The 25867-nt window shown below is 40.3% G+C and overlaps 2 protein-coding genes across 6 annotated transcripts in view; one reads left to right on the top strand and one right to left on the bottom strand.

The window, feature by feature from the left end:
- The window catches only part of INPP4B (inositol polyphosphate-4-phosphatase type II B), a 373198-nt gene extending 370662 nt beyond the window's left edge, over positions 1–2536 (bottom strand). For 2 of the 4 annotated variants that reach the window (XM_017820365.1, XM_017820368.1), the window contains exons 1-2: positions 1848–2536; positions 451–942 (exon numbers count right to left, since the gene is read on the bottom strand). The gene's annotated coding sequence lies outside the window, so the exon portion shown is untranslated. The remainder of the gene's footprint in view (positions 1–450; positions 943–1847) is intronic. The other 2 variants (XM_017820366.1, XM_017820367.1) reach the window with 2 other exon arrangements.
- Positions 886–25154, top strand: USP38 (ubiquitin specific peptidase 38). 2 transcript variants are annotated; one of them, XM_017820377.1, is made up of 11 exons: positions 886–893; positions 2952–3638; positions 5198–5333; positions 9831–9960; positions 10214–10315; positions 12752–12910; positions 13807–14000; positions 14537–14630; positions 15467–15573; positions 16669–18019; positions 22191–25154. In XM_017820377.1, the coding sequence occupies exons 2-11, from the start codon at positions 2954–2956 to the stop codon at positions 22350–22352; spliced, it is 3120 nt and encodes a 1039-aa protein (XP_017675866.1). In that variant the 5' UTR covers positions 886–893; positions 2952–2953; the 3' UTR covers positions 22353–25154. The 2 variants fall into 2 exon arrangements, with proteins under 2 accessions (XP_017675866.1, XP_017675865.1); XM_017820376.1 differs by lacking the exon at positions 886–893 and having other exon boundaries at positions 2917–3638.
- Positions 25155–25867: the final 713 nt, after the last annotated feature.

Raw genomic sequence — 25867 nt, 5'->3', positions numbered from 1 at the left:
TGGAATCATCCCCCCAAGTCCAGGTTATTCTTAGCTCTGAGATCACAGGCACATTCAGTGACTCAAAGAAACATCGTAACTCTCAACCACTTGTTTCTCAGTGCCAGTTCTATTACTTGATACACATTCATTAAATAAGGAGTATGCACACTTGGACATCTGGATGCAAACAAGATTACTATTTCCAAGCTTCTGTGCTGGAATTACCCTCCCTGCAACTACACAGTTCTAGCTAACAATTTTAATTTTTATCAGGGCTGTAGATTTTCAGACCTTTCTGCGGCTTTTTGGGAGAAATTGCCTCATCTACACAGTGATCGCTGTGACCAGGCTCAGGCAGAATGGTCCCGCACTGTGGGACTGTCGGGAGACTGATCCCTTATCCCAAGCAGCGGGCTCTGCCTGCCCTCCCACCCACAGCGCTGTGTAAACAAAGGGCAAAGCACTAACCTCCTGCTGAGACCTTGGATCTCCCAGCTCACAGGAGCCCCTGATCCTGCTAATCTGCAGCTGCTCGTGCTTTCAGCATTCCCCAAATCTTCATGTGCTTGCAAGCCATCTGTATGCCTCCAGCTTTTCAGATAACTCTTCCAGCTCTTCCACATTTGCTCCTCTGCTATTTGTGGCAACTGCTTGTCTTGTCATCCCTCTGTTTTTTCTACTTCATCATATAAGCCTGCAATACCAACTGCCTTTCTTCACTTCTCCTCCCCTACTCTCTTTCTCATAAACCCCAGTGTATCTGAGCACCTTTTCAGCTTCTCATACCTCCAAACTTTCTTTCTCTTTCCACTGTTTACATGATTCTCTGCCCAGTTAAGGTCTCACTTTACCCCTTTCCATAAATGTGTCTCTGGCATCCCGCTTTCAGTTCTTCTTACTTTCAGAGTTCTGTTTGAGCTCCTGAGTGGACTCGTCTTCCCATCTGGCTCCAGAAGATACCTAGAAAAATAAATAAAATAAAAAAAGGAGAAAGTTTGTACTAGTGAACTTGAAAAAATCAAAGCATTCTTAGTACTTATCACAAAAGGCAGAGCATTAAAGTCCATGGGTATACAAGCTACACAGCCCAGCACCTTCTTCAAGGTTAATTTTTTTATGGATATTATTAACTACAAAGTTCTTTTGAAAAAAAAAAAAAAAGAACAAATGATTCCAGTATAATGTACTTTACAAAGACAATTTAGATAATTAAGATGTTGGTGGTAACAGTCTCTGACCTTTGTTAAGTTCTTGTAAAAAAGCCCTTGATCAACACAATTTATACTGGACTGTAGTGACTCAGTAATTGCACAGGGATTTCTAGAACCAGACTTTACATCTGTGAGGAGCAAACAGAAAACTGGAGGACAGAGGAGAAAAGTTCAAGTTATCTGAGTGTTTAATTGGGCAATTTAAATATTTTATAAACAGTGGACTCAATTTTCCAGTTAACTCTGAATTTCTTGTTTTCATGTTCTGTTTTTTTGACAGCTGTAGTATCTTACAGATGTCCCTGTAGTGTTTGTGGGTCTTTTTTCTTATCCTTAAGTTAACAGTATCTGTCGTCAAGCTAAGCTCCAGCTCAGATTCTGCACCTGTTCTACTTCAAATACTACCAGGGATTAATTGGGCTCATCTTCCCTACTCTCCTGATGCTGAATAACAGGTATTACTCAACCTCGTAGCACGCAGATGTTTGGATGGAGCAACAGAGAACCAAGGAGAAGGCTTTGCCAGCACACCCAGCTTATGTCACCAGTGAATTGGCCTAAAGGATTTTATTTGAGTAAGGAAGTGGAGTTTGGTTTCCAGCTTGTTTACGGGTGATCGTGGTTTTAACACAACTTCGTGACTTTTCACGTTACCTGGTTCTCAAGAGGTGACATGGCCAAGTTGGGTGGAGCCCTGAGCAGCCTGATCCAGTGGGTGACATCCCTGCCCACGGCAAGGGGGACGGGAACAAGACGACTTTTCGAGACCCTTCCAAGCCAAACCATTCTGTGATTGTATGATAACACTTAGCCCTTGAAAACTGCGGAACTTTGGGGGTTTGGGGGTTTTTTCCTCGTGCTGGAAACGAGGTATGAAAACGCAAGACACATTAACAAGATTTGAGTGTTAAAAACTGGCGATAAACTGGGTCAAAAATAAGGATGATCAGGCTCAGGTAAGGATGGGAACACCCTCGAATGCGCGTCGGGCATTAATCGCCGCCTTGCCAGAGCCGCTGCTAAACAGCAGAGGCTCCTCTGAGGGAGCGCTGCCGGCCGCAAGCACGCCGGCACCCAAACCCCAGCAACAGCTAAAGGAACCACGAGCGGCATCTAAAGCAATAAACACACAGGAGGACGCGGACGGGCTGCGCACGCCAAGCCTGAGGGCGGCACCGCCGCCTCACACACCGGGGGCGTCCCGGCGAGACCTTATGTGCGCCGGGGGGGGGGGGGGGGGGGGGGGGGGGGGGGGGAAGCGGGTGACAGCGGAGCAGCCACACCGGCTTTGAGGTGGGAGGCTCCCTGGAGGCTTTCCCTTCTCCCCCCTATCCCTCCCGTGCGGCTCCCTGAATCCCCCCTCACTGATCCCCCTCACGGGAGGAGCGGGGCGTTACCGCCGCCCGCCCGCGCGTGCGCGGCGCCCGCCGGGTGAAGAGGGCGGTGGGGGGGCGGGCCGGCTTCCCGCTCGCGCCCGCTCCGCTTCCGGGTCGGGGGCAGCGCTCGGCCGGGCCGGGAGCGGCGCCGGGGCCGCCCGGAGCGAGGGGCCGGCCGGGCGGCGGCGGCGAGGGCCGTAGGCGGAGAGCGGGGGAGCAGCAGGAGGAAGGGCGGCGGACATTGCGCGGCGGGGCGGCGGGAGGGCCGCGGTGGGGAGGCGGCGGCGGCGGCGTTCCCCGCCGAGGCCTGGTGCGGCCGCCGCTCGCCGCTGCTGCCGCCGCCGCCGCCGCCGCTGCTGCCGTCCGGCCGATGCTCCCGGAGCCATGGACAAGATCCTGGAGGGGCTGGTGAGCTCGTCGCACCCGCTGCCGCTGAAGCGGGTGATCGTGCGGCGCGTGGTGGAGTCGGCGGAGACGCCGCTGAGCCAGGCGCAGTGCCGCGCCATGTTCGCGCTCGGCACCCGGCTGGTGCTGCAGGGCCCCGACCCCTTCCAGCGCCAGGTGGGGCGGCAGGTGCTGGACGCCTACGGCCGCTTCCACCGCGACGAGTTCGAGGCGTTCTTCAACCGCGGGCTCGTCCTGGGGCTCCTGCAGCGCGGCTACGGCGAGCTGAGCAACCGCGACCCCGCCATCCTCGACTACATCCAGGCGGGGCTGCGCCTCATCATGAGCTGCCCCTCGGTGCTGGAGCTCTTCGAGCTGCTGCAGGTGGAGGCGCTGCGCCTGGTGTGCGAGCGCCCGGCGCCGCCGCTCTGCGCCCGCCTCTGCCAGCTCCTGGGAGACTTCCCGCAGTGCCTGCCCCGCGGCAGGAAGCTCTCGCTCGCCTTCTGCCAGCAGCTGGTGCGCAGCATCGCGCACTTCCAGAGCCAGGGCACCCGGGAGGCTGAGCTGCGCCTCTACGTGTCGCAGGTGACGCAGGTCAGCGCGCTGCTGCGGAGCGTCTGGAAGGCAGAGCCCGACACGCTGCTGCCCTCCCTGCAGGAGCTCTTCGCCGTCATCTCCGCCGCCGGTGAGCGGGAGGGGCTGGGGGTACGGGGAGGCGGGAGCCGTGCGGGGTAACGTGGGGCGGAGGTTGTCCAGCGGGAAGGAGAAGCCCTGGTGCTCGCGAGTGGTCGCTTTGCAGGCGTCTCGTTGGAACCGTTGTTTTCTCGCCCGGATGCTAAAGTGCAGCTTTCTGGCCAGCGAGAAAGCAAAGCCTTTGTTATTTCCCTCGTAAAAGGTAGAGGGGAAATAGTTATTTATTTAGCTGCAGAGCAGCACGGTGTTTGGAAAAACTCCTGGGTCCAAGCCATACGCTACCCAGACGTTTTACTTATATATGACTCCCAAGAGTTCCCAGTAAACTTTTGTAGAGCCTTTGGTTCTTAATACCTTGAAGTCGTGTAAAGAGAAAAAGCCACAGACTTTTTCCCGAGAGATTTCTTTTAACTTAGTGAGGAAATAGGCATTTTGGCATGCAGGCTGTGACCATGAGGACTCCAAGCTGGCCCCAGTGACATACGAATCCAATCTCTTGCAGCAATGCTTTGAATGATGTACCAAAACGGAGTTTTAGGTGTCCCCTTAGAATTAAAACTATCAGTAGCAAAATACATATACATATCTCGAGGTTGGCTGCCAAAATGATGGTGCCAGACTCTTTTTAGTGGTGCCCAGTGACAGGATGAGGAACAATGGGCATAAACTGAAACACAAGAAGTTTCACCTCAGCATGAGGAAGAACTTCTTTACACTGAGGGTGGCAGAGCACTGGAACAGCTACCCAGGGAGGCCATGGAGTCTCCCTCTCTGGAGACATTCGAAACCCACCTGGATGTGTTCCTGTGTAACCTGCTGTGGGTGACCCTGCCTTGACAGAGGGATTGGGCTGGATGACCTCCAGAGGTCCCTTCCAACCCTAACAATTCTGTGAAGAGCTACTCTTCCTCCTTACTTCCTCGAGAGGGATACCTTAAGTCTTGGAACTGTTTACCAAATTGGGGGGTATGAAAGAAGTGTATAAAACCTGGCGATTTTAGGAAGCATTTGGTGCCTGAGTAATGGAAATGCGATTGCAAATAGGTCCTTTCTGACATCAGAAGTCTATGGAATACTGTATTAGTTCCCATGGGAAAGTGCCTTTACCACTGGGGTACCTGGGAAACTTATCATATTTTGCCCTAACTGGTGTGGTTAGCAGACAGTTGCTGAGACAGGACATGGGAAATGTCAGCTGCATTAAATCCCTAGGCTTAACATCAAGTATAACTGTATGGTAATTTTTTTTTTTTTTTACAAAAATATAAACCCCACTTCTCAGCTCCGTTTAGGGGAGGAGGAAAGTGGCAGCTTGTCACTTTCTTGCCTGTGTATTAAAAGAACAGAAGGAGTTTGTAATTCAGTGCTGTTCATTGTCCTTAATTGAAATGTTTTAATTTTGGTTTGGTTTGTGATGATAGACGTAGGATAGATTCTCATTCTCACTTTTCAACTGTAGTGAAGATGTTGTTTAGAAGATAAATCTTATTATTTTTTCCTGTGGGGTTTTCTTTTTAGTTTCTTACATTATGTCATGTTCGACTGTTACAGATACTTCCTTCGAACCTTCTGTTGCACTGGCAAGTCTTGTGCAGCACATACCACTGCAGATGATTACAGTACTCATCAGGAGCCTTACTACAGATCCAAATGTGAAAGATGCAAGTATGACTCAAGCTCTGTGCAGGTAATGTATCTCATTGTAAAGGGAGAGAAGAGTCTCTTTCTTAATCTTTCCTTTTTTTGACTTTATTTGTCACTTGGGTTCCATGAAAAAAAACCCAGCTAAACAAACAAAAAAAAAATGTTAAAAAGACGAACTTTTCAACTGGTATTCCAGTTCATGCTGTTTGGCATGTAATATATTTATGGTGCCGTGGATATTACTGGCATGGTTTCAGTTTAAGATTGCTGCCTTCATTGCTGTTGTGACTTCATTCTTGTGCTTTACAAGGGTGGATGAAGAAGAGGGTTAAATAGAAGCCAGGAAGAAGCCACCTGTGTTCCTTTTAGATGACGTGTAGATCTCCCACCTTATGGAAAATGGCATAAATAGGAAACTTCATGGGCTTTACAGTCAAGCAGAGAAACGAGCCCATATTTTCAGAACATGAACCTTTCTGCTTTTCCAAGAAGCAGAGTGGTCTCACATGGTTGTCTTACCCATCATCTCCTTGCCCATCCTCTTCTCTAAAGAGAGGAGACAGTTAGAAATGAGTTTTACTGCTTAGTTTTGAGTTTTTTTCTGCTTAGATATCTTCCCCATTTTTTAGTAGGATTCACAGAGAACATTACCATCTTCACTCAGGCCCTCAGAAGTTTTTTGAATGTTCTGGGGATTCAGATTGCAGTCTTGATATCTTGATATTCACAGATATGTGAATAATAGTGATGCAAAAAGGTGGCAGTGGGAGAAAGATGAAGACTTTGAAGTTTGAATTATTTTTTAAAGCCTATTGAAATTATTGAGTACTGAGGGATAGAAGAATGAGTAAAGCAGTTAAACAGGAGGCTGTTAGAATTTTTTGTTTATAAAAGCAACTTCTAAGAAGTTACTTTCAACTAAGAATTTAATGTCTGCAGTATTTTTAAGTACACCTATTTGTGTGGTGTAGTAGCTAGACATTCATGTAATGTAGCAGTTGTATATCTTGGTGAAATAGTGAGGGTTTTTTCACACTGAAAACGTTCCTGGCCTTTACATTAAATTGAGAAGCTGTATTTCAGTTGAAAACATAATGAAAAGAAGAAGCATTAGTAGTATAATTTGGGGTAAGACATGTTGTTTAGGGATTTTAAAAAAATTTATTAGACTAAATAGATTTTACCAAAGCTGTGTGCCCAGTCTGAAAGTCAGAGCTGGGAAATTCAGAAAAATTTGTTTATGGTAAAAATTTGAGAGTAATATGCTGGGGATTAATTTTCATGTTAGTGTATTTTAGTGTTTATGTTGTATTACTGTACCAACACAGTGTGGTCATATAATTTTAGCTTTAGAATGGCTCCCATGTGCCTCTGCTTAGGAAAGTAATGCAGTGCTGAGCTTTGGTTACAGTAGGAGCTGTTATTATCAAATAAGTGCTCTTTTTTTAGTACTGGCCATGTGGTGGGGGTTTTCCTTCTTGGTTTTGGAGATGCAATGTTGTCTTACTTGCCTTGTTCATTTTTTGAAGTAATAGTCAATCTTAAGAAATTCTAGTTTTGTTCCGTGAACTTTAGATACTCCTTGTTACTTTTTTTTTGTGAACACTCATGTCAACACTGTATCCAGTTTCTTTTTCTACCTCTGGCAACCCTTTGCAATGTTTACTCTCCTCTGGCTTAGTGGAGCAGTTATGAAGAGGTTAATGCAGCTGGAATGTCTGGAGCACCAGATGACCATGCTGTCATCAGGCATGCAGCATTCCCAGGAGATGCACAACACCAGGCACGACAGGGTCTCCTGATGAGAGTCAGAAGAGCTTTGGTGACTGCAAAGTAGAGACCTTGTTGCTCACTTCTTAAGTAGAACTTCTGTGACACTGCAGAGTCTGTCTAAAGTTGAACACAAAGTACTAAATAATTTTCAATTAAAAGATTAATAGATTTGTTCGGGGAGTGGTTTATAGATATCAAAAATGCTGTCCTTATTAGGCACATACATGGGTAACAGATCTGCTCATTTTAGGGTGGTATGGGGCAGAAGGTACTCTTGAGGCCTTTAAAGTTCTCTTTATCTGGTCAAACACAAAAAAATCTGTGTTTCTATTCATGATTATCTGCTTTTCTAGTAAAAAGGCAGTCATTGATTGCAACAGAGCAGGAGCCAAGTAAATGCAATGCAGAGAGAATTTAGTAACCAAAATACCTAATCTTTGCCTACCAGATCTAAGATTGGATGCTTTTTGGGACAATCTCAAGTGTGTCTGCAAGTTACTTCTGTTTCCTCTTCTGGCTTTTGTTTCTGCTCTTAACAGCATTAACTCTTGCTTTAAGAGCAAAAACAGATTTTAAGGATGAGAATTCTGTCTGTATCAATTACAGAGAGAATTAGGCTTCTCTTTACAAGGTTAATCATGCTCAAACAACAGCAGTTTTCCTATTAGTAACAATGGTGAATAGTTAAGTAGTTACTTATACTGACTAGAGATGACACAGCATGGCCCATCCTGTAGCCAGAGCAAGGGGTGGAATAAGAGGAGCCCCAGCTCTCACCCAAAAGCAGTGTTATTCACCTGGAGTTCGTGAGTCAGTGTGGTTGAAAATACACAAAGTAATCAGATACTCTTTACTTGTGTAAAAAGCTAATTAAGAAAACCAAATATATTGTCATTAGGCTTAAATTAGCTGTGCAGGTGTTTGTGCTGCTGCTGAAAAATATCAGTCCTACAAATAGGGGAGGGGAAGATTTGAAGACTATAGGACTGTGAGTTTGGGGGCCTGTTTTTAGGTTAATATTCTCTCTTTGCAGGCTAAAGCAGTTTTGGCCTGCGTCTTTGTTTCTCCTTTTTAAAAAGTACATGGAAAGGGTGCTTGGAATAAACGCTTGAATTTAACATCTTGAGAAATGAGAGCTTTGTGTAAATTCAGAGCAGTGATTATGATGTTGCCGTGTTTTTTCACAAATATATTTTTTTTTGTAGTAACATGGAAGAAACTTGGTGAGATCTGTGCTTCTTTGTTAAAAAGGCAGTTTAAAGATGCCTTATTTTAGAGAAACCTTTGAATGTTATATGTGCAGATAGTACTATACATTTTTCAGGTCCTAATTATGAACTCAGAGTAAATTCAGGGTGTTTCTGGTAATACAACATGTCCAGAATACACGTTTGGTGTTGCTAAAGACCATGATTGTCTTTTTAGTTTGGCATCTGAGGACTGAAATCCTGATTTCAGTCTGTTTGGAACTCTTAATCTCCAGGGAGAACATAGGGGCTGATAGTTTTGCTTCAGATTGATGATGACTGTGCCCTCTTGTAGTGGTGGTGACTGTTTATTAGACTGGTTACTTGCAACCTGTTCAGTTCCATGCTGGAATTTAGCCTCTTAAAATGATCTTTATGAGGAACTTTTTCAGAAAAGTAGTGAAGTACTACTGTTTAAACTCCCTGTTTTCACTGAATTGTGGAATAGAATTTTGGTGTTCTGTGGGTTGAGTGGAGCCTTCTCAAGTCATCTGGCCCAGTCCTGCTCAGAGCAGGGCCAGTTTCATAGTCAGATGTTGCTCAGGGCCTTGTCCATCCGAGTTAAGAGCTTGCTGCAAGGATAGAGGCAGCTCAGCCTCAGTAACTGGTCTCAATATCTGACCACCCTCATGGTAAAAATTTTTCCTTCCACTAAATTAGTGCAGCCTCATCTGGTTTGGAGAAGGGGAGCTAGTGGACAGTTAAAAGAAAATCCAAAGTATTGTCAAGTAAACCTCAGAAGAACAAAGCCTAAATTTCATGTTTTAGCTGGCATTGCCTTTCAGTATTGTCCGTGTCTTAGAATTGCTTCAACTAATCTACTCAAGGATGAGTATAATTTGTCTATTAATTTAGAATGATAGAATAGTTCTGTTTTCTGTTGCTGATATTTCACTGTATTTTCTAAGCACAGGAAGTCCCTTCGCTTTTCCTTTTTCGTAGCTCTAGTGAAATTCTTACTTCTGAGACTCATGTAGACCCCAGGCTGCTGATAGCTACTGTAAGATCCTTATAACACCTTCTGCAATGTATTTAAAATTCCTAGAGTTTACCATTTTAATTGAGAGTATTTGAGTTGGCTTCCAGGAATGTAGTTCTAAGTTGAAGATGCTTCCTTAATAGTTGGGTTTGGTCTGCTCTGAGGTAAAAAGTGTCAGAGGGGAGGTTCTCAGGTACAGGTGCTTTTGTACCTTCAGCAGTAAGTTTTTACCAGATGTTAGCTTAATGTCTATGCAGTCATGGTTCACATTCTTGAATAACAAGTAACAATACATAATAATTAATTTTATATGCTTATGTGTTTGGGGGGATGTGTATGTACTTCTAATGTATTAAATAGATCATTATTAATTTCAGAGTTAAATGGCTTGAGGTAGAATCAAAATTATTTTACCACTTACCTAACTTGTGAGTCTCTGTGTAAGTGTGTCATATAGACAATCTTTTCTGTGGAGATTAAAGTTAGTGACATCGTGGTATTTCTATTTTTTTTTTTTTGTTGTTCTTGATTTGTCTTTCAGAATGATTGACTGGTTATCCTGGCCTCTGGCTCAGCATGTGGAAACATGGGTGATTGCACTGCTGAAAGGATTGGCTGCAGTCCAGAAATTTACCATCCTCATTGATGTCACTCTGCTCAAGATCGAATTGGTATGTTGGAAAAGTGCATTCAAAACTGAAGGAGAGGGAAAGGAATTTCTAACAGCTATGCAATTGCTTCACATCTTGTGTATTGCAACAGATAGTATCTTCTTTTTCTGCAAATATCATGTAAATGTATCTGTAGCTTTCACTTGCACGTAATGATTGTCTCTTTCAAATGGTTGTGTATTTGGAGATCTGCTTACATGTTTACTGAAATTTTACTTCCCAGATATACTGAAATAAATGTATGTTTTTTTAGGTCTTTAATCGACTTTGGTTTCCTCTAGTGAGGCCTGGTGCCCTTGCTGTCCTTTCGCACATGTTACTTAGTTTTCAGCATTCTCCAGAAGCTTTTCATTTGGTAAGTCACTAAATAAATGGGTTTCAGTCCTTTGAAATGTCACTCGTGCAGTTTCTAAAGTGTAACAAAAAGAGTAATAGAACTGATGCACGTGGATTTTGTCTTTGTTGAAGGTGCTAGAATCAGATTCCAGTGCTCACAGACCACTAGGCTTTTTAACTTCCAGATTCACCCCCTTAATAACTGGAAGCAAGCATTGTTCTTCCTTGTGTGACCATATTTCTGGCAGTAGTATCTGGGCACCACAGTTTGATTGTGTGCTGCTGGTAATCCATTTTATGTGGTGTGAAATTGGCTGATAAAGTTGGGCTGTCTGGGGAAAACAGATAACCAGTTATCTTCTCTAAGTAGCCTAGTCACTCTCAAAAGGTTCATGAGACCAGGAAATACTTCACCTCAAGAAAGCTGTGCTATCTGTGTTTCAGTGTACATATAGACAAACTGAAGGAGACTATTTTTAATGGCCCCTCTTCAAAATGCAGTTCACTAGTTAAGGCCAGAGATAAGAGGGTACCACAGTGACTGTTGGTATTAATACAGCAAAATGTTCCCATACTCAGTTTTCAGCTTAAAGTTTAAGTGAAATATGTCTGAGATTTAATAGTAACAGCCTGGCACACTGCTGTCCCCAAGGCTCTGAAGGGATATCAAACCCTTTGTTTAATGTCACAGTAATTGCATTATGCCTGTTACACTGTTTTTTAATGGTAGATGTCGACAGTTTCTCTCTCCTCCTTCCACCACCCTAATTTTGGCCTAAGATAGAAATCCAAGTCACAAATGAAAGAGCCAAGTAGCCTTGAGTATGCTCAAAATATAAATATTTCATGTACTGGTTGTGTTACTTTTCTTCTGTGTTTCTGAGAGAGACAAAACACAAAGAGAAATGTAAAATATGAGAGAGCTTATTCTAGAAATAGGAATTTGATTTAACAAAGAAAATTTTTACTGTAGGCTGCGTGCAGTACTGCATAAACATCTCTCTTCAGGATTTCATGACAATGTTTGCTGCATTTTAAACAGTCTTCACTATCAGTTTTGAGCTACTGGTATCATTTAGTATTCTGTAATATTTTCCTGCACCTAAACTACTTGTTTACTTTTTTATAACAAACGGTTTGACTGTGAAATGGTTGAATACACCTTTGATAAATATAAATTAATTTACTTGACAGTGCATCGGAGATAACATTCCCCCTCCTTATACTTGAGCATCATTAGCATAAATTAGTTGGATTTTATAAACTGAAAGAGGGAATGTTTGCATTGCAACTTTCACTGTTGAATCTGTAGTACATTGAACACTTCCTCTTGGTGTTTTTCTTTTTAAACAGCGGATATTTTGCTTACCTGAAGAGAGTAGGGTTTGTTTCTCAGAGATGTAAAAATACATTTTATACTCAGAGAAAAAAACAATATTGGAAAAAGTGGCAAATTAGTATTTTGCACCTGTCCCCTTTTACTTTGGTGTTTTGAAGTATGTTAATTGGTATACTCTCCTAAAATTACAATATTCTTATAATTTCTGTTCTGTACATCATGTCTTTACCTTACAAATTGTTCGGTAGTAATTAGTGATGAGTAATTATTCCATCAACTTCTTTCCAAGTTAATCAATTTTGATCACTTGGAAACTGGCAAAGGTGTCCGAAATATTTTGGTTCACAATGAGGACTCCCTACTCTTTGGGAATTGCTTTGAAATAAATTAAGACTAATGAAATAAATTAAGAGTATGTAAAATAAGTCTCATGCACTTAAGAATAGAGAGCTACGCTGAAGAAGAGGAAGGAGATGGAGTAAACACTTCTGATTTATACCCAATTTAAAATGGTAATGAATCAGAACTAATCCACAAATAGATGGCCATAGATGTGATAAACTTGTTGAGTTCATGCTGAATTATGTGGTTTGTGGAGCTGAGCTCCCTCGCTAGGTGGAGCTGTGAGCCAGTGTCCGTCTGGTAAGCTGGAATAGCAGGAATGTATGCCTTGGCTTGTGATCCCAAGCATTAGATTCTGTTGAAGGAAAACTGAGAGGTTTGTTTTAAAAACCCTATCCATGAAATTGGAACGGGATACTAAACTGCTAGTGGTGGCACACAAGGAAAATGTTGGCAATTAATATCCTTAAAGAGATCCATACTTTTGGCATTCGACCACTTAAAATCTTAGCATGCACCTTCTCAGTTCATAAAGTTCCAAAACTTGCTATCTGAGCTAAAGAGAGCATTGAATAATTAATTGTGCTGCTTGAAAATCGTCGTGAGTGAAGAATAATCCACGTTTTTCAACCACTTCTTATTTAATAACAAAAGGTCCCCTGTCGTTTGGCATATATAAAACAATGAAGTTCAATGAAGTTGTTTGTAGAAGGAAAGAAAAATAGGAAACTGCAATTAACACCTTTCTGTTTGTTTCTCTGTTTCCCCGTTCAGATTGTCCCACACGTGGTCAGTTTGGTTCACTCCTTCAAAAGGGATGGCTTGCCTTCCAGTACAGCCTTTCTGATGCAGTTGTCTGAGTTGATACACTGCATGATGTATCATTATTCAGGATTTCCAGAGCTCTATGAGCCCATTCTGGAAGCTATTAAGGTACGTTAGGAATGTTGAGAGGGTGGAATGTTTTTATTTTGTTTTTCCAGATACGAAGCTATAATTCCACTTATCTAAATTCTTTAACACTTCCACTAGGAGAAAAGAGCTAACCACATAATCTCATGTCAATTCTTATTGTGCTTGGAATATGGTAGAAAAATTTTCCTGAGTGTCTGTGATAGGATTGTAGCAGGCTTTAAGAAAAGCCTGAAATGAGATCCTTTATTAAAAGTACAAACTAATTTCTTAAGCCTTATGTAACAACTAATATACCTTCATGAAGTTTATTCTAGACATTTCATTTCAACCCAAGCTAGAATCTGTAGCTGCAAATATAAGTTAAGAGTGCTGATGGTATTGAAAAGAAGTACTTGGGGTGGTGGTAACCTTTGGCTAGTTTCCAACCACCATGGATATTGCAGTGGGTATTGCAGACCTCTGTGGGTAAGGGATGCTGGCCTATGCTGTTTGGAAAAAAAAAAAAAAAAGCCCAAACCCAACACTCCTAAACAAATAAAATAAAACTGAAAAGAAATAAAAAAATAAAAAACAAAACCAAACCTAACAAACAAAAACCACAAAGAAGACTTGAGTATTACTGCCTTATTTTATATCACTGGTATTGCAGTTAGATGTTTTGACACTTAAAAGCCCCTATCAATTTAACTCCAAGTGCCCCTTATTCCTGCAATTTGAGAGTTGAATAAAGAAAGCTTGGAAGGAGAAGGCTTGGGGGGGCAGGGTGGGGTGTTATGTCTCTTAGGCTATCAGGGGTAGCAAGGCCTTGAAGGAGAATTGGGGAGCAAGGGAAGATACAATACTGCTGAATGGCAGGACCTATTATAAAATCAAATACAGAAATCTAAGAAGTGTGTTAAATGTTTCTCTTGTAGGATATGCCCAAACCCACTGAAGAGAAGATTAAGATGATTCTCAGTCAGAGTGCTTGGACTTCTCAATCCAGTTCTTTGCCATCTTGTTTATCTAGACTTTCTGGAAAATCTGAAACTGGGAAGACAGGTCTAATAAATTTAGGAAATACTTGCTACATGAACAGTGTTATTCAGGCACTTTTTATGGCTACAGAGTAAGTTGTTCTTAACAGCTCTTCATTGCAAATTAAGTCTTGCAGTTATTGCATTCTTAGTTTTCACAAAATAGTAACATGTCCTGGAATCTCTCAGCTTGCTGGAGCTGAGTGGGTTTCTTTGCACTCAGCTTTGTAGAAGTCCAGCTCTGTGAAATTGCAATTTTAGCCATTAAAAGCCTGATCCTTCTAACCAGTGTCAAAAGACAAGTCCTTCTTTCCTCACTGTCCTTGCTCACTTCAGTATCGTAAAAGTTTGTGGTGATGCTTTTATGATACTCTGGAAGGTATTGAAAAAATTTTGTCTGTCTGTAGTCCATTCTTACACATTTAAATGTTTAAAGGAACAGGTGTTCTGCAGTGTTAGTTCTTACTGCACAGTAGTTTTGCATCTGCACTAGAGCAGAGTCCAGGTATTAAAGGGAAGTGTTACATACTTTGTGGTCCTTCAATTTGAATTAATTATCTGAGCTGGAATGATAACTGCGTTGTTAGAAATCTGGCAAGGAAACTAATGCCTCTCTCTTTCATTTCAGTTTCAGAAGACATGTTTTATCTCTGAATCTAAATGGCTGTAATTCACTAATGAGGAAATTACAGCATCTTTTTGCATTTTTGGCCCATACACAGGTATGTCAGTTTATTTCATCTGCTGTTTTTTAAGCCTCCATCTATATACCAAAATGGTAACAAAGATGATGCCATGGGAGTCCTCTTGAGTATATTAATTGTAAATATTATATGTTTCTATGGGAATGAATCTGTCTCCAAATGTTCAGATGGTGTGGATAGACTTAGAGAGGTGTATTTCCTAAGTGGAAGATGTTGGCATTTTGTTGTTTTTACAAGTGGCCAGTAACAGGTTTTCTTTGAGAAGCCAAAATGAGAAAATCCAAATAAGACCTGGATATACAAGCTGACTTTCTGTAACTTTCTAGGACAAACTGTGACTTCCTGCAGTGATTTTTACACCAAATGTTATTGTAGTTTGAATTCTAAAGTGAACTTTATTAAATCCTCAGAACATTCTGTTAATGCTAGAAAGACATAAGACGCTTCTTTCTCTTTGAATAATAACAATGAACTTGTGAAGGGGGTGAGGCTGGATCAACTTAAAAATAACTTGTGCTTATGAAATACTGGTGTTCTGAAGAAAGAAAACAGGTTTTTTAACTCATCAGCAAGAACAGTAGCTGCTATTATGCATAATATCTGGTTTACATTCACTACACGTTTAATATTTGCCTGCAGGATCAACTGTTTTTATCTTTGTACTGGAATTGATTGCTACAAAATTAATAGCTCTCCCTTTGTACGATTAAGTTGCTTAAATGTTTGTGTACCATGTGTTTCATTCAGTTACTCTAGGATAATGTAGTCCAAAGTTCAGTGATCAATATTAAAATAATATAACCAATTTTTGAAGTTCTTATGTGACCTTGCCTGTGCTTCTCTTACATGAACAGAGGGAGGCATATGCTCCTAGAATTTTCTTTGAAGCTTCCAGGCCACCATGGTTCACCCCTCGATCCCAGCAGGATTGCTCAGAATATCTCAGATTCCTGCTAGACAGGTATGGGTATTGTGCCATTAATGGGAATGAATGTACAGTCTTACTACACAGTGTTGAACTCTTAGGAGCAGCTGTGTAACAGTTCCACTGCTTGAGTGGGGATCAGGAATTTTCAGCCTCATTCCTGTCTTTGGTTTTCTGTAGGTCCTATGAACTGCTTTTCTTCATGGACTTAATCTGTGGTAAAGTCAGGATGCCATCTAGTATCCACATAATTGAAAACAGGTTATAGTGGTAACAATGGGCCACTTTTACAAATGTAAACATGGGTATTATGTTTAGAGTCGTGGTCCTGTTGTAAAATTAGTGTGGCTGCTGCAAGCAGTTTGTGCTCCTGGAATTTCATGTTGGTGGAGACAGCTATATTTCATACAGGTCCCAGAAGTCACAGAAATGTATGTGCATTTATAACCAGTTTAATAAGCAAGCAAATGAACTGTGGCAGAGATAAAACAAACATACCTAAATTTATTAGTAGCCCTCTTTATTTTTGGCTTACTGAGATGTGGCTTAAGCATTACTGCTTTATGACAGATTACACTTCTGAAGAAGCTTATCTCAATAGTGAAATAGTGTTCTCTTTTTTTTTTTCCCCTCCTCGTTTTGGGTTTCTTTTTTGGTTTGGTTTTTTCTTGCTGTAGTTTCTTAACTTTCCTGGCTACAGAATCTTGACCTTTTCTTTGGAAATATCTGGCAGTAGATAAATAGCTGCTTATTCTCTTACAAAATCTGACATACAGAACCAGTCAACTGGAGAGCAGATTTATTAAGATAATGTAATGGTAAATAATAAAAACATTGTTAGTTTTTTTAATACTTGCCAGTTCTTTCAATATATCCATTGTGTTCTGTTATATATAATAAAACCCACACTAAATGCATTTGTGCCTCTCATACTTTTGGATAGCACAGACCTCTGTGGTTCAGCTTGCTTGGATAAAAAATAACCAACAGCTTTTTTTAGTGTAAGACACTTCTAGCCACTTAACCATCTGTAATTTTTAGCAAAGCTGAGAAAAAAAAGTCTGAAATAGTGCAGCAATATTTAATTGGAAAATAGCCCAGTTACTTGGATTTATTTTTCTTTGTGTTCAGGCTGCATGAAGAAGAGAGAACTTTGAAAGCATTGTCTTCAGCAAAGAGTTCTGAAAGTATAATGAATGAAGAGTCACAGGCACAAGAAGCTGTCCATAAAACACAAGTATTTGCTGAAGCACCTTGTATGGAAAGTGAAGAAAGAACTCTGATAGAGAAGATGTTTGGAGGAAAATTGAAGACTACCATATGCTGTTTGAACTGCAAGAGTATGTCTCAAAAGGAAGAGGCTTTCACAGATCTCTCTCTGGCTTTCTGTCCCCCAACTTCCTTGGAGAATGGCCCAAAATGTATGGAACATTCTGAAGTGAAGGACGACTATGTGGTACAAACTAACACTTTAGCAACTGGTCCTGCTGCAGAAACACCTCTCAATAATTTGGATGTAAATCGTGGGTGTGACACGATAAGGAATGAAGGAACCATAGAAGATTTTTCTGCTGAGCCAAACTCTGAGAACACCACAATTTCTGAACTCAAGCAAGTTCAGAGTAATAGGGATATGTCTCAGACTCACTTAGTAGGTAAAAATACCCTATCAGTTACAGACTTACTCAATTATTTTCTGGCACCTGAGATCCTTAGTGGAGACAATAAGTATTATTGTGAAAAGTGTGCCTCTCTACAGAATGCTGAGAAAACTATGCAAATCATTGAGGAACCTGAATACCTCATTCTCACTCTTTTGAGATTTTCATATGATCCAAAGTGTCATATAAGGCGCAAAATCTTGGACAATGTGTCTCTACCACTTGTTTTGGAACTGCCAGTCAAAAGCATAACATCTCCTCTAGCAGTAGTTTCGGGAAGTTGGTCTGTTGGTGTTGAGATTTCCGATACTGGAGAAAACCTTGCTAAAAAACTGAAGCCCTCAGGTGCTGATGAAGTGACCTGTCCACAGTTGGTGCCCTACGTGCTGAGTTCTGTGGTAGTGCATTCTGGTGTATCCTCTGAAAGTGGACATTACTATTCCTATGCTAGAAATGTTACTGGGTCAGGGCCTTCAGGGCTCTGCCACCAGTCTACAGCTCTTTCTTTAGTTTCTCCTCAGGATAAGTTGTTGACAGAGGAGAGTCCTTGTACTGTCGTAGAAAATGAGCTGGACACTGAGATGCCAAGAGAATGGTTTCTGTTCAATGACAGCAGAGTGACATTTACCTCATTTCAGTCAGTCCAGAAAATTACCAGTAGATTTCCAAAGGACACTGCTTATGTTCTGTTTTACAAAAAGCAAAACAGCACCTGTGGCTTCAACACCAATCCGGCAAATGGACTCTGGGTGAATGGAGACCCTCCTTTACAAAAGGACCTCATGGATGCAATTACAAAAGATAACAAACTGTACTTGCAGGTAAGATGAAAGTTTTGTGTGAAGGGTGATGGTCTTATGCCTCACAAGAGGCAATCTAAAGGAACGAACAAGTTAGCTTTTAAGTATTCTGGTATATTAACCTTAAAAATCACCAGCCTGGCTTCCATCATGATGTTGCTGGACAGGTTTGATGGTAGGGTTGTCATTATTAGATGGGAAACACCAAGGAAAATGGTATAAACTCACTTTAAATTTTTAGTGGAGATGCTTGTATGGAATTACAAGTGGTTAAACGACCTCTACAGGAGAGGCTTCAAAGGGTTCAAACTTCCATTGCCTTTATACTTAGAAACTTCTAAGTGATGTCCTTAATAGTGCATTTTCATTTGTAGTGAAGTTTTACTTACACAGCTGTGCTTACCCAAATTCTAGAACAACTGAATGAATGCTGGTGACTAGATTCCATTTCCCCTTTGCTGCCTGTTCTGTATCCCTGTGTGGGACCAGCACTGCCAGCTGCACATTGCCTGTTGATCCCAGAACTTCCCCTAGCTGTAATCTCCTTTCTGTTTGCTGGTATTTTACAAACATTAACAAGAGAACTAAGAGTTTAAATTTTAACTCTGCTGCCATTTGCAAACTGTGTGGTTAAAGCATTTGTGCCCTGACTGTCTTTGCTTATGTGCCACATTTCCTCTTGACTTTCTCTTGGCCTCTGTAGCAGCAATCTTTGACTGTGGAATCACAGAGTAGTTTAGGTTGGAAGGGACCTTTAAAGGTCATCTAGTCCAATCCCCCTGCCATGAGGAAGGATATCTTCAACTAGACCAGGTTACTCAAAGCCCCATCGTGCCTGGCCTTGAATGTTACTAGGGATGAGTCATCCACCAGCTCTGAATAACCTGTTCTAGTGCTTTACCACCCTCATTGTAAGAAATTTATTCCTCACATCCAATCTAACTACCCTCTTTTAGTTTAAAACCATTACTCCTTGTCCTATTTGTATTTTTTTTCCTTTTTTAATCTCAAAATGAGAAATATTTTCCAACCATATTGTTTTTGTTTGGGTTTTAGGGGGGTTCGTTTGTTTGTTTCTAATTTATTATATTTTACCCACCTTTCAGTTTTGTATTCTTCAGTATTGGCTTGCTTTGTAGTGCTTTAGTAATCTCAGAGTTGCTGATCTCCTGTCCTTTTCTCATTTTAATTGAGGCACATTAGAAGTACTCAGTTACTGTTTTTCTCAAGTTAATGCTAATACTGTGATTCACTGAATTAGATTATGGTAATTCTGAGACCTCACATTTTTCTTTTGGTTCAGAGTTCTAAATTAGTAATTTACTACTAAGTTAAGAATCTACTTTTCTCTCCTTGAGAAAGCCTTAATTTTTTTTTAGAAAAAAGGTTAGAAAAATTCTCTAGCTTACTGCTTTTGTTTTACTGTTACATATGAGTTTACCATGTGGTAAACTAAGATATTTTCACTTTAAATAACTAAACATGCAATGGGGGTAGCCCCCACTCCATTTAAAACAAATAAAAAAAAAACCATTCTGGGAAGAAGTGGAAAGCAGGGGGGGATCCTCTTTTTTATCCTCGGACCAGAGAACTGTATTGACTATCAAGTTTTTTATTTACCTGATTTAGTATTTGTTGACATAAATATCATCTGGAAAACATGCAACATTTGGGTTTTTTTAGAAACAAAGTTATTGTTTGTAAAAATGTCAGTGCTGTGTGGTATACTAGAACAATTTATTGTAGCTTAATATTCATTAAGTCAATATGTGCCTCGAGAGATGAAAGAAATATGCTCGTTTATCACAAACTGCTGAGCAGGAATAAAGCATGGAAGATCTTGAACTACTAAATAATTCACTTTTAGCATTGAACACACAAATAGTGCGTGGTTTTTAAATACTAATACTTACCAAGAAACTTTTAATAGTTTGATTTGATCACTGCTCCATGTTTCTCATGTGTGTGTGTGTGCATATAAAGAGATACCTTCCATCCATTATGGAAAACTCTTCATGCACTTAGCGGTGAAGCTGAGATCACAACTGAGGTTTATTCTGTTCTCAGTGCATTATGGTTGCTTCTGAAGAGCATTTCCAAGTGACTGTCACAATCTGTGCTTGCAGCTCAGTCAGACTCTGTACTGAACATGATGGGTGTCTCCAGAGCTGTGCAAGTCAACCCTTGCACATAAGTCAGTAACTGCACTAAGGCAATAAAAATAAATCGTGTGTCTGCCTAAACCTGGCAAAAAAAAAACTTACCTGTAATACTGTAGTGTTCTTTTAATCTATAATTTTAAGATTTTTATTTAATATAGCTTCAAACCTATTGTTAATGCTTGTTTTCTTTTATGGTTCGGTTTGTCAGGGAAAACTCAACTACTGGGGTTTGAGAGGGATAAAGTTGCCAGAGGACAGTTCTCTGAAGGGACGAAAGTGAAGGAGGGAGGATGGAAAACTGCTTTTTTTTTGTTTGTTTGGTGCTGTGCTGCATTAAAACTAACATTTTTCTGAAATATTTTAGGGGAAAAAAAAAATAAAAACCAGCCCAGGTACAGTGTAGTGAGTTTCTCACTGTTTGGTTTTGAGAAGAAATTTTGTTCTAAGCTAAACAGCTTGGCATTGGGGTTTTTTTCAACTTAACAGGCTATTTATACAGGGTCTGCTATTTTAATCAAAATATTTGGTTGATTTCTGGTACTAGAAGTGAGTTCTTCATATTTCCTTGTTATTCCCAGTAAATTTACTTCGTTTGTGATATGTCATATAGTTAGCCAGATGTTGCCTACGAATCCACACCTATGGCTGGAGATATCATAATACTGTCTTTGAGGAATATTGCCAGTGTAGACAGTGTCCTCCGAATACCTTATATATTTGGAAATGACTATGCATTTCAGTCTGTAGTAGTGTGCAACAGTTTCAAAGTTAGGCTGTATTTTTTGAAGAGGGCAAAGTAATTTAAAGTAATAGTCCACAAGTACTATTTTTAGCACCTGTACATGGACCAAGACATAAGTTTAGTGCTTTCATGGTGGTACAATACAGTCAGTCTTCCAGGTTCTTGGCTCTGTTCCTTTCTTTCACCAGGAGGTGGAGAAGAAAAGGAACAATTCAAGGTGACCTGTATAATTACTAAAACCCTGTTTAAAGTTTGCTCCCATTGCCTTGGGGAGGTTTGTAGTGATGAAGTGTCATGCGAAGGAGGGTGTTGGTGTGAACCTTAGCTCCTGAATACTTTGGTTGTTTCCTAAAGGAGTAAAGCTTGTACAGGTCCACTGTCTTTTTCCTGTTAGTCTTCCAGAGCCCATCATCTGCCTTCTCTCCCTCAATTTTTGAAGCTGTTGGCCAGTTTGAGAATGGGATACTAAAGACAAAAACTTGCTGCGAGGTTTATTAAACTGGTTGGCCAGAGACAGAGTGTAGTATCTCTAATGAGGGAGAAGCCTGTGCTTATCCCCTTCTTAGATGTCCTAAGAATCCTCAGGAGCTTTCAGCTGAAAAAGCATCTGGCAGGAGGCAGAGCTTTCTTGTTCCCTCCAGTTGTGCAGGTACGTTTTCCAGCAGCTGACTGATTTTTACAAAGTGCTTGAGAGTTGCAGAGTCCTACTAATGTTATAACAGTTAGTGTAGCAATAATACTTGAAAGCTAAAAAGCTGCAAGAAGTAGAAACTGGGTAGCTTGTCCGTCTCCTTGCCTTTTATCTGAGTAGTTGTTAGTCTGTGCAGTTGATTGAGTGAAATAAAGTGTCTTAAATAATTAACATTGATTTAATGGTTTTATATTTCAGTTTTGCAACCAAGAGCAAGGGCATTTTAAAATTGCTAGGATGAAAATTCATGTGAAATGTATCAAAAACTCATGTTTTGTTAGCTTCTGACCAGTCTGATTTGTTTTACTAACATCCTATGTTGCTATAAAACACGGTTTTAGCATAAACTTAAATGGGTTTAATTACATTTCACTTATAATTACTGATGTTTAACGAAATTGTTCATCTTGGATTGGCTGTGAACGTTCAGCTTGAGGTTCAGCAAAGCTGTTGACACTTAGGAGTCCAGGAGTTAATGACGTTACTTTAAAAGCTGTTTCAAAATTTACTAGAAATGAGCTGCTTCAAGGGCTTGAGGTTGGGGGGGGAGGAGTGGTGGTTTCTGTTTTTTAAATTGCCTTTATTCTTCCATTTCAGGAGCAAGAGCTTAGTGCTCGAACACAAGCACTTCAAGCTGCCTCAGCCTCGTGCTCTTTCCGACCCAACGGATTTGATGACAACGACCCCCCTGGAAGTTGTGGGCCCACAGGTGGAGGAGGAGGGGGTGGGTTCAGTACCGTTGGTAGATTAGTCTTTTGACTATGAAGACAACCTGGAATACACTGGTTCCGAAGCAGCCCAGTACTGCTGAGGGCAAATAAAATATTGAACTTTGTCCGATATTGTACCAATTTTTGAGACTTGATCCTCGTTGAAAAGCAGATGTTGGTGTTTTTTTGGTTATGTTTTATTTGAAATAAATAAGCGCATAATGGAGAAAAACTACCTCTTAAAAATTCAGTTGCTTTCATAGTCAGATATGCTTGCCCAAAAGAGAGAAAACTAAGAGTTTTAAGTAGTTGCTAATGACATTGCATTAAACTGAACAAACGCACTTACATCAGTTTCTCTTGTCCTCATCCACTGAATGAAGAAAGTTCATTTCTTACTCTGGTGGTATTGCTTTATGTGGAAACCCATTTTCACATGGGCTAAACTGTGTCATGGAGTCTGTCACCCCCAGCTTATTTCCAACTCCAGTACCTTTGTGGATTTTCAGAGATGATGCAATTTATAATGAAGGCAATAACTTAAATGTGACATGATACAGTACTTTCCAGGTTAAAAAATTATTCAGTCTATTTCCACTGTAAATGAAAAGATGAAAAAATAATTTATACGTATTTGCTAAGTTGTTATCCAAAAAAAGTGCATGTTGTGTAGGAACAATGTTTTTAAATAGAAATTGTTAACTTTGTAGCATTTTTAATTGTTTTGAGGATTTTAAAATTATTTCAGGGAATATATCTGCTGTGTGTTGGAAAGGAAGAGATTCTGTATGTGCCTTGCAGTACTGTAACTTAAAACAAACTTTGAGGCTGCAGAAAATGAGAAAAGTGTGTTAGTAGTCAATTATTTTTTGTCAGTATTAGAAATCAAGACATATATAGAAAGCTTTTAAGTTTTCAGAAGTAAAAATCTGGTAGTTTGAAATGCATTAAGTGTTGCCCTTTATTTTTTGATTAAAAAAAGATTGCATACCTAGTGATCTCTAACTTTCATGGCCTGCACTGCTGAGAAAAAACTGGTCATAAATACAAAGCAATGTTTGTGAAGTCGCAGAAAGGCTGCCTGTATTGATCTTTGCTGAGGAGCTGTGCTTCTAAGAGTCCTTTGAAGTCTTGCCTTCAGGTTTTGCTTGTAGTGAGAAGTTTCTGGTGAGTTCAGGGTTTGGTTTTTTTTCTATCTGCAGAAGCCCCAAAATGATTCTGCCTATGGAGCAGTGTTTGCTTGCTCATTAGACCAGCAGAGATGGAGGATCTGCTCTTTTGAGTCTTGGCAGAAATAACAACTTTGTTTTTTGATGTGCAATGAGGATAAAAGAAGCAAAGGAGTTACACTGTCAAACCTGGTGATTAATTCTTAACTTGAATAATCTTAGAGTGAAGTGTAAATTTCTTTAAAGTATTTTTACAAAATTCTGCACTGTTTTGCTGTGGTTTTTATATTCTACTAGGTGACAAGGTGTATCCTTAAAAAGCATGCAGACCTGGCAGGTTTTAGCTTATATGTATAAAAATAAATTTCTTAGGAAATGCTTTAAAAAGCATAAAATAAGTCGGGGAAAATGAAATCTTGTTCGTATGATTCTAAAAATATGGAGTTTAGTCTGAAAGGTAACTTAGCTTGCAAGCTATTTTTATATTATCACTAAAACTATGCTATTTACTCTACTATAGGTTCATACATTACTGCTCAACAAAGCCAGAGCAGCTCCCTTTGATTTTTTTAATACTTTCCAAGCTTTGTTGTGACGGTTTGTGATACCTTGGCTTTGACCTACACTTGTCGTTGCTATCTCAGTTGTAGGTCTCTGAACCAGGGGTTCAGCTGTGGAAATGTGGAATGTTTTGAGACCAGCATGAGGAACGTTCTCATTTCGTTGTACTTGGACGAGGTTTTCTTGAAAGCTCCCTTTGCTTTGAAATTCTTTCAGTCTGAGAGGGTTTTTTTATTGCCTTTTAGGCTTCTCTGCCAGTTAACTCTGGTTTTAAAATGTTTTATGTGACAGGTTAATTTGGCTTTCCTCTCCCAGATTATGAGGACACACTAAAAAGCTGTCTGCTGTTTGCATTACAGTGGGAGTATTTTGCCTCTCTGTTTCAATTTACCGTTCATTTTAAAACACTGGGAAGTAGAAGCAGAGGCAAGTGGTTTTACTCTATATGAAATCATAATTTTGTAAAGGTCAGTTTTGTTTTTATGTTCTCACAATAAAAATATAAATTATGTAGCCTACCTAAAAATAACATGCAGAATGAGTTTGTATACCTGTTGTACTATATTTATTTCATGAGCTCTTAGAAGGCTTTCTACGCCCTTGTTTGCCTGTTCTAAATTAGGTGTTAAATATGGAAAATTTATATGAGAGTAATGCCAATCAGGTTGGATCTGTTTAGGTACAAAATAATGGATGTCTGAGACTGAAAATAACTTCTTTCTTTCCCCTTGTTGACTTTTGTTGATGGAGTTACTTGGGGTTTTACAGGTAGATTCTAAAATTCAGAATACCTACTTGCAAGTCCAGTTGCTGACCTGACAGCCGTCGTACTGGCTGATTAGTCAGACCTAACTTGGAAGGTTTCAATAAACTTGGTGGAAGTGGAGAAGTATTTCATGCTCTGAAATGTACACCTTTTTTCATTGTTGACAGTAATGGTGTTGCATGCCTCTATCTTCTGGACATAATATGAGAGAACAATGTACATATGGTACTTTGATTTCTGTTGCCTGTGAATGAATGCTGGATGGTTTGTTTATTGACCTTTTTGGCTCCATTCTTAATTTGTTTTCTAAATTGAATTCGTAGAAAGATATAAAATACATAAGACCTTTTCTGAAGCTTAGGCTTTTTTGTTGTTTCCTTTCATAAAAGATACATTGTTGGACCAAACTCAAGGGCACTATGTCTTTTAAGGTCATAGTTCCTTTTAACAAGATTGTGATTTGATCTTTGTTTTAATGGTCACTGGAGTTGTATTGGCTTTCTTCTGTGCAGTTCATTTTGTACAGTGTTTTCATGTGGAGCGTTCCAGTGGATTGCTGTGCATGTCACCTCTGTAGCAACTGATGATAATAACTACAAGCCCATTTTTCCAGGATGAAGAGAGAAGGTTTCTTTGGATAACTAAACAAATCACACCTTCTGACTAGCTTTCTTCCCTCCTTTTTTTTTCTTTGTTCCCTCCTCTGAAAGTTAAATATTTTATCTTCTGCATGCTCTGGAAGTTTAATTTCATGGGTAAGCCCTATTTTTATTTTTTTTTAATCTGTAGCAGTGTGGTTGTTTATGGGGTCAAAATACTACTTTTTTGTATGAGTAACAGGCAAAGGACAGAAGCTGTGAGCTAAAAGAGTGCTAAAACAAAAGCAAGTGGATATAAACTTTCTGCAAATAAGATTTAGATTAGAAACAAAGTTCCTAATTACTAGAACTAATTCTGGAACAGGCTTCTGGGCAGAGGCCCCCTTTGAAGGAAGAGCCAAGTGTATCTATGAAAGAAATGAAATGCAAAGTGGTGTCTGAGTAGAAGGCAACTAGACCTGATAAACCA

The sequence above is a fragment of the Lepidothrix coronata genome, unplaced genomic scaffold (genome assembly GCF_001604755.1).
Source record: "Lepidothrix coronata isolate B3197 unplaced genomic scaffold, Lepidothrix_coronata-1.0 Scaffold82, whole genome shotgun sequence".
Taxonomy (NCBI): Eukaryota; Metazoa; Chordata; class Aves; order Passeriformes; family Pipridae; genus Lepidothrix; species Lepidothrix coronata.
The sequence above is the reverse complement of the archived record's forward strand: the minus strand, read 5'-3'. Positions and strand labels throughout refer to the sequence as shown.